The sequence below is a fragment of the Pygoscelis adeliae genome, unplaced genomic scaffold, assembly GCF_000699105.1.
Source record: "Pygoscelis adeliae isolate BGI_AS28 unplaced genomic scaffold, ASM69910v1 Scaffold4, whole genome shotgun sequence".
Classification (NCBI taxonomy): Eukaryota; Metazoa; Chordata; class Aves; order Sphenisciformes; family Spheniscidae; genus Pygoscelis; species Pygoscelis adeliae.
In genome coordinates this window covers 1,602,433-1,613,689 of record NW_008824986.1, presented here as the reverse complement: position 1 = coordinate 1,613,689, position 11,257 = coordinate 1,602,433, and the positions used below count along the sequence as shown (strand labels likewise).

At 49.2% G+C, this 11,257-nt stretch overlaps 1 protein-coding gene across 1 annotated transcript in view; it reads left to right on the top strand.

Annotated features, from left to right (window-relative positions):
* The first annotated feature begins 6 nt into the window (after positions 1 to 6).
* The window catches only part of HK1 (hexokinase 1), a 40,983-nt gene continuing 29,732 nt past the window's right edge, over positions 7 to 11,257 (top strand). Inside the window, exons 1-2 of the mRNA XM_009325801.1 lie at positions 7 to 116; positions 6,825 to 6,987. Coding sequence (XP_009324076.1) covers positions 54 to 116; positions 6,825 to 6,987 — 226 coding nt within the window. The 5' untranslated portion in view covers positions 7 to 53. The remainder of the gene's footprint in view (positions 117 to 6,824; positions 6,988 to 11,257) is intronic.

Below are 11,257 nucleotides of genomic sequence, written 5' to 3'. Positions count from 1 at the left end.
TCCCCGGGCGCCGCATCGCTGCGTGCGCGGAGCCGCCCGCTGCAGCCGGCAGGATGATCGCCGCCCAGCTCCTGGCCTACTACTTCACGGAGCTGAAGGAGGATCAGGTCAAAAAGGTAGACTGAAATCCCGCGGCGGAGGGCTGCGCCCCCCGCCCCCGGGCCAGATCGCTTTTTAATTTTTTTTTCCCCTGTTGGTTTTGTTGCTTTGTCCCCATAGCGACCCTGCTGTGGGAGAAAGGGGAATAAGCCCGTTTTCAAGGCCAGCCAAACGGTCCCCCAGAGCATGCCCGGTGGAGAGCAGAGCCGGGTTTCGGTGTGGAGGCTGCCGGGCGTGGGTGATGCGCACCGGCTCGCTGCCGGTCAGGCCGCGGAAGCCCAGCTTGGCAATTGGGGCCACACCGTGGGGCTTTGGCGATGAGGGTCGTGGTGATGGTGATTATCCTTTCAGGCTTTTCGTAGGCACCAGCATCCCTGGAGAGGGAACTTCCCCTTCTTCCCCAGGGTGCCTGTGGGCATCTGTCACTCCAGCACGGGGGTGACGAAGAGCAGGTAGTTTTTGAATTCTGTGTCACTGCAGCTTCTGAATTTACAGGAAGTGGTTGTCAGTTGTGCTTAAAAAGAAGAAGTATTTCTGTGGGCTTCTTTTCCTTTAGCATTAGGTGACTGCTGCTATATGGTTGGTATAGCCCTGGGATTTAGCACTGCCACAAGGAAACGGGTGCAGAGCACAGGATAAATAAAAACATGGCAGTTAGGTCCTGGCTGAGCATATTGCAGAGCTGTAGGGAGCGGAGAGCCTGGGGTTAGGGATGCGGGGACACAAACTGGGAAAATAATTGCAAATATCGCCGGGCTGACATCAGGAAGCAGAGGCTTTCCCTCTGCCACCTCCTGCGGTGGTGCTGTGTGACCCACCTAGGCGCATGGCTGAGCGCCTGCTGAAAGCATCCCTAAAATACTTTGGGGAAGCCTCAGTGACAGCGTTAGCAGGGCTGATTTGTAGTGGTCTCGGGACTTGTTCCAGCAGGAAGAGAGCACCTCTTCCCTTTGGGCTTCTGGCTGTGCCCGGGGAGACCTCAGCTCCTGTGTGTGGGTCACTCATCCTGCCCCACTCAAGACATGCTCACCTGTGCCCACTCCTCTGACGGATAAAACCCGAGACAGTACCCCGTATTTTCCACATCTTTCATGGCTTAGGACTTTTGCTTTTCCGCCCAGCAGTTCTCGTGAGGAGCTGAAGGCTGTGCACAGCCTGCAGCTCTCTGCATCTTCTTGCCCAATGTACGTGGCTCTTCCTTTTCCCCAGGCCCCTTGTTTTCCTTTTCCCGGAGGATTTGTAGGTGTTCCTGCTGGCGCCAGGCATGCATGCCTGGGTTAAGGCCTTCTCTGTCTCGCTGTGCCTGTTATATTTAGAAACCCAAGATAAGTGCAAGGGTGCACGCTGGCCGAGGAGCAGCAGAAGGGCTGCGTGGGGAAGGCGGGATGGGAGCATGCAAGCACGGAGGAAACTGTGTGGTGTTCTGGGGTTTTTTTATTGCAGGCTGGTTTGGCACCATGAGGCTGCTATTGTCTGACAGCACGGGAAATCGTTTGGCCAGGGAACTGTAAAGCTTTCTTATGGATCAATCTGGTTTTGCCTGAAAAATAAAATAAAATCCTATTAAAAAAAAAAAAAGCAGGCTACGGGTTTTGGAAGGATGTAAGACATCTTTTCCTGTTTATATCCTTTTGGAACGGATATTGAGTCCCCTCACTTTTGGCTGTCCTGTAGGGAGGATTTCTGTGGCAGTCAGAGGCTCTGCCCCACTGCTCTGCTGCCCCACTGCCGCTGGGGGCCGGTGGGCTCTGCTCCCTGGTACCCCATGGGGCAAAGGGGTTTGCGCTCTATCTCAGCATGCTGCTTACGGGAATACGTGCCTGCATGGCTTCATTTCAGGTCCCTCCCTCTCCTCTCTGCTTCCGGAAGAGCAGCACTTGCTGCTGGTACGTGCTTGCGGCCGGGGGCTGCCGACCAAGGCGTTGCCCCTGCTCGCCACTCTGCCCCGCGGGGCTCCCTGCCACGGCGGCTGCTCCTCTGCCTCGCTGGTCCATGGCAGCGATTGGCTCAGCATTTGGTGGCACAGGTGGCAGGTCACCTTGAGGACACTGCTGTGGGTCACAGGAGGGCTGTGAAAGGATTAAAAGTACTGGCGAGGTGAATTTGGGAATGGATTTGTTACAGGGGTCTGCTGCTCCGAGGCTGAATGCCCTTCTTCCCTTGTGACCCCATTTCCTCCTTTTTTGGGGTTCCCATCCCTGCGTGGCACTAATGCTTAGCGCTGCCTTTCTGTGGTGGGATCCCTGCCGAGGGGCATAGGTGGGGCTGGTGGTTTCAGGCCCTCAGGATACCCTGGGTCTAAGAACTAGTGTGTGCTGCTTCTGTACTGGTTTTGCTGGATTTTAGACACTCCCTTAAGTTTCAGAGTAATTTTTTTCCACTTTGCAGTTTCTGGAACATTTTTCAAGATGAGTCGTGGCGAGAGGGAGGAATAGGCAGGGTGGATGTGCAGTGTCGAAGATGTGGGTGGTTCATCATGCATTGGCAGCCCCATGGCCCGGCAGCCCCTGCAAGGGGCCATTTTCACATGAAACCATGGGTACATGCACTTGCACATGACGCTACTGTGCAGAAGCAAGCTGGTGATGTATGGTGCCCTGTACCATACAAATAGGCTTGTGGTTTTACTCCAAGCAGGATAAATTATCCAGATGTTTTTGAAAACCTCTGCTCCCTGGACGTTTGTCAACCTCCAGGGGCAGCAGCTTGACCTCAGCATCCTCGCTGTGACAGAGGACTTTGCACAGCCCAAGCCGAGGCCTCAATTTCTCCAAAAGGCTGACTTCCATCCTCAGAGGTGTGGGCACCACAGAGCACCCCTGGCATCTGTGCCGCTGGCCTGTGCACAGGGAAGCTTTTGTAAAACTGCCTTTGAGTACCTTTGTTTCAAAGGTACGTGTTGGTACAGGTTTGTACCTGCAGTAGCTGGCCCCATCAAAGGGACCCTCTAGGTGTTGCTGGTTTTTGTCTGTCGGGGGAACAATACCTTTTTGTTGTATTATCTGAGGAGAGAAGAAGAAAAATTTTGCAATCCAAGAGTGACATTTAAATGACATTTAACCTTGAAAAGAACGTGTTGGAATGGGGTGTAAAATGTAGTGATTGGCACCCAAAAAAGCCCTGTAGCAGTGAGCTGCCAGTGTAAAGGTGTTTTAGGAACCAATCTGATAGATCATAAGTAAGCACAGTTTCAGGATGTCTACTTGTTTTAACATGCCTTGGCTCCTGATGAATCTTCCTGATGCTGAAAGGAGTATGGAGTATGATTAGCTCTACAGAAAAATGTTTACATGCTGAAGAGTTTTGGTGCAAAGGCTGTGTCAGTAAAATAGATGCTAATGATTTCTGAAATTGTTGTGGGAGTGCTCTGTTCTTGGATACCATTGACTGTTGTCAGTGAATGAGGCATGCATTTAAGAATGTGCTGCCCTTAGTGCTGCCTGTTTCGTTATGCACTTATAATTATTCACAACTTCCCGTGGAGGCTGCTGAAATGGCTGGATTTTCAGAAGCGTCTTTTCCCCAAGTACAAAAAGTGTCTTTCCTATGTGACCACGAACAATTACGTGCATATGGCTGTTTTTTTTTTTCTTTTTTTAACAAAAATTAAAAAAAAAAGTGATTGAGCCTTTGGAGGGGTCCCATAGTGGCACTCTGGGAAGATGCCCTTCCTGGGGGGGTGGGTCTGAGGTGGCAGCTAAATAAAGGAGCGTTTTCTGCTCCTTGCCCACACAACTGCCTGCCTGAAATTGCTCCTACTCTCCACCATCTCCCAGGAAGGGCTGGCACCCGTCTCCCACGCCACGTGGAGCCTCAGCGGGGCTGTGTGTCCTGCCGGGTGCTGCTGGCAGCTCCTGTCTCTGTCCCTGCTGGCCCCTCCACTGCTTCCCTTCAGATAAGGCTGAGATTTGCTTTCTGATCGGCTTTTATTGCAGGCAGAGCAGGGAGTTTATTAAACCTCCATCCCATAATCCAGCCTCCAGCTTCCCCCTCCCCCCAGTTATTTATGGTCATTTGCTGAGGGTTTTCCCTCAGAGGGCTGCCGTCCCTCGGAGGGCTGCCTGTGCTGCCAGCGCAGGAGAGCAGCGCTTTTTCCCTTGCAGCTGCGCTGCCAGAATGACTAGCCCTTTTCCTGCCTGGGAAGAAAACCTGCTTTTTTTTTTTTTTTAGTTTTGGAAACTATAACACACAGGAGTGATTTTGTTTCAAAATGAGGTTTAGTCCCCATCTCCCCCCCCCTCCCCACCCCGTGAGTCTTGGCGGTGAAGATGGCCTCGATGCGATGCAACGTGATGCAACGCGAGGCGATGAGGGTCCAGCCCAATTATGTAAGGGTGCTGACGGCGCTCATTGGTTTTTCACAGGAGGAAAAAGAGCCCTCCCTCCCGTTTACCCTTGCTGCTGAGGGTAGCGTAGGAGCAGAGGTGGGGAGAAAGGGCTTGCCTGGTCCTGACCACGCAAACCCCAGAACCTGCATTTACCATAGGGCTTTTGGGAGGGGAGGGCGGGAATCCTTCAGCCCTGTTTTTGGGAGGAGGATGCAGCAGTGGGGCTTTGTAGAGGGGTATTTTAATTGCACAGTGACGTCTGACTGTGTGAATGATGTGTTAGTGTAGCTTTCACTGGGAGATTTGGGGAATCGGGCCTCTGAGTGGCAGCGTGGGCTGCTGAAAGCTCAGCCTTAAAAGAGTTCCCCCCCCGCCCTTTAAAAGGGAATAACCTCATGCTCTGACATCATGGCTTGACAGTCTCTGCTAAAAAAAAACCTATGGCAGGGTTTGCTGCAGAGGAGAGACCTTCCTGCCCAGCCCAACACCAGCCTCTGCATCCATCCCCATGCCATTTGGGGCTGCAGAGAGGGTGCTTCCCATCCAGGTTTTTGTTTTTGGAGTGAAATCACATCAGTGGCTGGCTGTGGTTGTCGCTGCGACAGGGCTGTCAGCCCATCGGTGTGGCACAGGACACAGCCGGGATGTGGGGATGCTGCCCTGGGGCCTCACATTTGTCCTCTGCAACGGAGAACTTGGGCTCAGCTCTTCTGCTGTTTAGCTATATGCCTGCACCGTCACTTCACTGGTTCGTGGAGCAAACGCATGGTGTCATTTTGTTGCACTGCAACTTCCCCTTAGCATCTATTTGATGACTGTTTTGCTCTTCCTTTGCGAGCGATGGCACTGAACACTTCACAGCTTGTGCAGCCTCTGGCTGTGGCCCCGCGGTTCAGGCTTGCCTGGCCCCCACCCCAGCCCTGCAGTTCAAGATCAGACCGGGTAGCTGCGCTACCGGTGGACAGCCCATGCCTTCCTCCCTTGGCTCTGTAAACGCTTGGTCATGGTGGAAGGGCGTCTGGCTCGGGGAGATATGCTATCTTTGGTGCAAACCTTGACTACGTGCGTACAGAAGTACTTTCTGCGGGAGCAATTAAATTGGTGCTGGTTTTACGGTCAGTTTAGGGTTTAATTACACTTTGATGGTCTGCATTTCCTTTGCGAATGGTGTTATTCATCGCTTCCTATGTCAAAGTCCCCGGTATATGGAGCACTTGCATACAGACGTTTCACATGCGATGTTTTATTGTGGCATTGGTCCTGTTAGGACATATGCCAGCTGAGAGATGACCTGCTCTCAAAGCTTCCAGAGCAGCAAAGGAGACACAGGTGGCCTTGGCACAGATATGGCCTGGGGTTTAAAATGAGGTGGCTTTTCCACTTTTGCTGAGGACAGAAAACATGGCCAGGGTTTTATTTTCTTGGTCCTGCTAAGCTGGAAGCAAAAGTGATCCCAAAGGTGTGGCTTTGGTCTGAGCTGTTTGCGGAACCAAATTTCCAAGGCAGATAATGAAACAAGGCAAGAATAGACTGGCAGCTGAGGTAAAAGGGGTGGGACGTGCATTTAGCAAGAACCCCCCAAGGCCAAGTTGTATTTTTGAGGCATCAAAGCATCTCTCACTCTTCCTGATGCTGAAGATGGGTGTAATATTATGGAAAGCAATATTATTGCAAAACTGGAACCGCCTCCTTTTTCCAGGGAGGTAAAGAAAGTTCCTGTCTTGGGAAGCCACAAGGGAGAAGTCAACAACTTTTAATTTGATGTTTTATCTTGAGGAGGAAGACGCTACCTGCCCACAGCCAAGTTCTGCCTCTCCTGATCCTCTGGCTGTGATAGCTTTGGAGTGGGATAGGGAAAATGGTCTGCTACACAGAAATAATTTCTCAGCCTGGGACGTAGCCCTGAAACCACTGTGGCTAGTCCTTCACAATGAAAGGCTTTATATACAAGGCACCTCTGTGGACTGCAGTGACACCCACATCACCCCAGCTGGCACAGGGTGCCAACAGAGGGATTTTTAGCTTCAGCTGTTCAGCTCACGGACAGTCAGGAAAGCTGAGAAGTGGGGCGAGGACTGGAGATAGTGGTGCGAGGCTGTGGGTGAACTGTTTTGTGTGGAAAAGAGGAAGCAGAGTGATGTGGGACTGGGTCTTGCCTTGGGAAGGCAGTAGGATGGGGTGGGCTTCAGCTCACGTAGGTCCTAACACTTGCACATTTTCCTTGATTTTGAATCAAAAGACAAGGCATGAAGCGTGTGGATGTGTTGTCAGCTTGGCCAGAGCCCCGGGGCCAAGCTGGGGCTATACGCTGTTCTTTCAATTAAAGGGAGGTATAGCCCTGCTCGGGCACCTCAGAGCAATCCTTCACTCCATGGTGGTGTTTGTCTTTTTCCCCAGATTGATAAATACCTTTACGCCATGCGGCTCTCTGACGAAACGCTGATAGACATTATGGCTCGCTTCAGGAGAGAGATGAAGAATGGCCTCTCCAGAGATTTTAACCCAACGGCTGCAGTGAAGATGCTTCCTACATTTGTAAGGTCCATTCCTGATGGTTCAGGTAAGGAGCTGAGTATTTGTTTTCCATATTAAACATGGTGTGCTTCATGCGAAACCTCTTAGAAATACACTAATGCGCTACCAAGAACAAGAGCAATTTGCTTTCTGGCAAGCCCAGACAACATTTTGAAGACAGCTTCCCCTCTGTGTGCAGGTCTGTTCCCACAGATGCTGGAGGATTTTGTGATTCCTGTGTCAAACCCACTTTGATGCCAATGGAAGAGCCCTTCCTAGTAATCAGTCCACTAACAGTCGATACATTTACGCTGAGGTTTGTCTGCCAACAATCAATACTTCATATAGGAAGATTTTTGATTTATGCAATTCACACTCATGTGATCTAGAGTCTTAACAAATACAGTGGCTTTTAGTCATTTGCTGTTTGATTCAACATCTCTTTTCCTCATTTTTTCCCCAGTGGACGTGTGAACCCTTTATATGCTGGATTTGAGTTTCCTGGCATTTGTTTTGCTTTTTGTAGCTACCTCTCGCAGATTGTCTTAGGGCAAACTCGCAGAACTCAAGGAGGCTGCAGTGTATGGCTCGAAAGCTGCTGCTCTGGTGTACTGAGCTTTTTCCATCCAGGTGTAGGACTTGGTTTTTCCGTACTCACTGTGCCTGATAAAAGTGGCACAAAGAGCTATCAGAAACCAAAAAGATACTGTGTTGGTATTTGAGACCCCTATTACTTATTTTAGTGTTTATTAAAAAAACCCCAAACTATATACGGAGTATATAAATATACTTATAAACAGTATATAATAGTGTTTATTATTGAGTGGTAACACTGGATTTCCTTCTCATGTAGCATGAGTTGGTTAACTGTAGTTTGGTGCCTACCACAAATTATGTTTCTGTGTGCTGAAATCGCCCAGTTGCAAGAACTGCATAACGCGGTTACCTGTTTTGAGGCTTTTTTGAGTTAAAATCAAGAATTTATTGAGTGAAAGAACATGAAGCATACTGCGTTACTTGGCGCTGTCTGGCAGATGAAAATCTTTGACAGTTCTGCTTTGCTGTTGCTTTCTGCCACCTTAAGCTTTTTAGTTGAAATGTGATTCTTTGTCTAAAAAAAACTAAAGGGAGAACAAACGTGAATCCTGTGTTTCCCTTAATTTAGCACTACTGGCTGTTATGTTGAAATTCACAGCCTGTTGAGAAAGCCAGAAGCTGCCACACACAGCTGGGTCACGGGCAGAGGTTGCTGTAAGGGTTTGCAGGTGAGGTGACTTGAGGGCTTTTGCGTGGAATCCCAGCATTTTTACCGACTCTGAAATCCCTGTTTTTTCCTTCATGCGTGTTTGAGTTCAGCTGAGTACAGACCTGTCCCCAGTACCCTGCTCTGTCAGGCACTGCAGGTTAGCAAATCTGAGCTGCTTGCAGTGAGTAAAATAATTTTGCGAATTGTTCCATGGCACAAACTGGGGAGACTTTGAGATGCAATATGGCACAGGGAAAAGGGGATCTGCGCCTGGCCAGGAGAGGTGGGAGAGATTGCTGAATACTGCTGGGACCAAGCATGAGCCAGAGCAGTGGGTAGCCCTGGTCCGAGTGCATGCATGTCTGTGTGTCAAGGCATTCATTTCAGATCATGTGTTACACACCTACTTAAAAAAGCAATCTTGCATGCTGTGCACAGGGTGCTCAGTTCTTGATCCTGTGCCCATTTGGCTCCTCCCGGCCTCTCTGGGACAGGCACGCTCTGGGCAGTGTATTTGCAGCATGGATTAGAGCAAGGCAGTGCTTTGCCCCAGACAATTTCTGTATGACACAATAATAATCTGTATACGCATGTTGCGAGTGTCTCTTTGGATAGCTGTTAGAAATGCAGGCAAAACCATTCCATTATTTGCCTAGAAAAGGCATGTTCTGACCCCGGGTATGAGCAGTATTTGCTGTGGGTGGGTGTCATGGCATTTCTTTCCCTGACTCACCTGCATGTGCCTGCCACGTCTGGCTCAGCTGTTGCACAGATGCAGCCAGGGCAGATACAGAGCCCCCTTCCCTCTTCCTCCAAAAGGGTCTGGGGGGCCCTCGTGGATGTGTCCGTGTTGCTGTGCCCAAAGTGTGGGTTCGGCTCCTGGCCGATGGCAATTTCTGCCTTCAGCTGTCCCTCCATAAAAGCCAGAGGCTGAAAGTCTGCCCTTTTCTCTGGCCCGTCTCTAATTACTGCCTTGTAAGCTCTTTCCTGAGTCTGATTATTATTATGCGAGCTGACTATTCAGAAAAATACTGTTGTTTAGTCTCAGATCTGTGCTTGTGTACTTTATTAACAAGGAGCTTTTGAGTAATAATTTTGGAGACTCTGGAGACGTTGGTGTTAGCAGGGTTTTTTTCTTCATTCAGAGTTGCTTAATTTTCAAAAGCCACAAGGTTCTTGGTCCACAGTGCCCAGAATGGTATCTCAAGCTAATTCAAAATGCTTTCAAAGGATCTTCCTAAATTAATTTACAGCGGGTTTGATTGCGTCTTGGTGTTATAAAGCATAGATTAAATGCTGCTACTTGGGTTTAATTCCTGAAGTACACTGAAAGAAAACTGCTACTTTGCATACAGAAGGCTTTACATTCTAGTTCAGAGTTCTTTTTTCTTTTTAACTGAAAAGGATAATTCTTAATAAATTTTACCTTGCGATAAGATTGATGGTGCTGGAAATCAAACACGCTAATCTGTTAATTTACTGCCAGGGAAGATATTTCTGAAGTGCAGTATTTGTTTGAGGTGTGTACCAAGGTGCGTTTAGGCTTGGAAAAGGGCCATCTGGTCCAGTGTTGATTTTTCCATTATTTATTGGAGCTAATGGCTTGCATTCGACAAATGATACTCATATGATAAAGCTTATTCGGGTATTTGGCTTAATGAGACACTTGTGGTAAATGTTTTGCTTCCGGTCTTGTTGCGGTGAGGGGGGTTATGAGTTACTGGATTTGTTGTGCTGAACCTGATAAAGGGAACTGCATCTACAGTTTGGATACGTTCACGTTTTAAATGACATTCGTACTGGAGCAAAGCAATGTTTAAAGCCACACTGTTCAGAAACAGGTAGGGAAGCGCTGCAAGATCTGTATTTCGGCAAACGCTGAGTTTGCCCATGTCTTAAGCAGCAAGAAGGAAAAGTTGCATTGCAATGCAGTAAAATTAGGAGGATCGTTAGGAGTTGTGGACTCCCGCTGTCGTTTTGCTATGTTTTTCTGCACAGAGCTTATTGTTCTTTGCAGTTTCTTGTATGACAGTGTTTTGTTTGCTGTATTACACTGCAGCCTTGGAAAACCGTAAGGGCTTTTGCAGTGTCCTTGCCTCTCTTAGGCTGTTCCTGCTAGAGGTCCTGCCCCGAGGGACGCCTCATCCAGCTCATCAGCTTTGCTGAGTGGGAGGGGACTCCTGGAGGTGCATGAGGCAATGAGAAGGAGCAGCTCACTAAGCCAGACTTTAGGAGTTTTGATCTGAGAGTGGGCAGGGTCATCTCAGAGCAAGTCTGGGTCTGGAAATCCTTGTGGATAAATAGCATAGCCGATATTTTGGTGACAGCGTGGGGTCAGAAGGCTCTAAGAGCTGAGTTGAAGTTTGAGGTGACACAACAAAAGGTACTAGTCTTCCCAACTGCTAGAGGTCTTTCCACATTGAATTTAGGTAGAAATGAAAAAACGGTGATGTTGGGAATGGCCTTCCCAAAGTCATAGTTTAAAGTTGGAAGGAAGAATGAAAGGAGGCAAAAGAGCGCTGCAGGATGGGACTAGCAATACTCATCGGTGGTGCAGGATGTGAGGGAGGCAGCTCATCCCACCTGTGGCATGGGGCACTTCTGACACTGCAGAAAGGTACCAATCAGTGAGGAAACCAGGACAAGAAAGCACCATGTGCCTCTGCTTCACCACCTTCTGAGCAGCCTCGGTGAGCCCAGGGATGCCGTGCGCAGACACGAATGCTTGCAAAGAGCCTCGGTGATTAACTGCAGCCTGGACTCACGCTCCTGTGTGATAAGTTGTGCACGCTGCTTCCCTAAATATTATCTTTTTGCAGACTTTAACAATCACTGTCTTTGCTCCCTCTTTGATAAGGCGAGATAGCACAAGCAGTTCAGTCAAATATATTTGCCTTGCTCTCCAGGGGGTGCTGAAAGTGTCATTCCTCAGATAGCCAGACCACGCGTCTCTGTTGCCTGAATTACACCCTGAAGTCTGTGGAGGTGAGAGGGTAGTGGATTTGGCTTCAGACCTTTGAAATCCAAATCCTTCTCCACCACAGAGGGAGATGGAGGTATCCTAACTCTT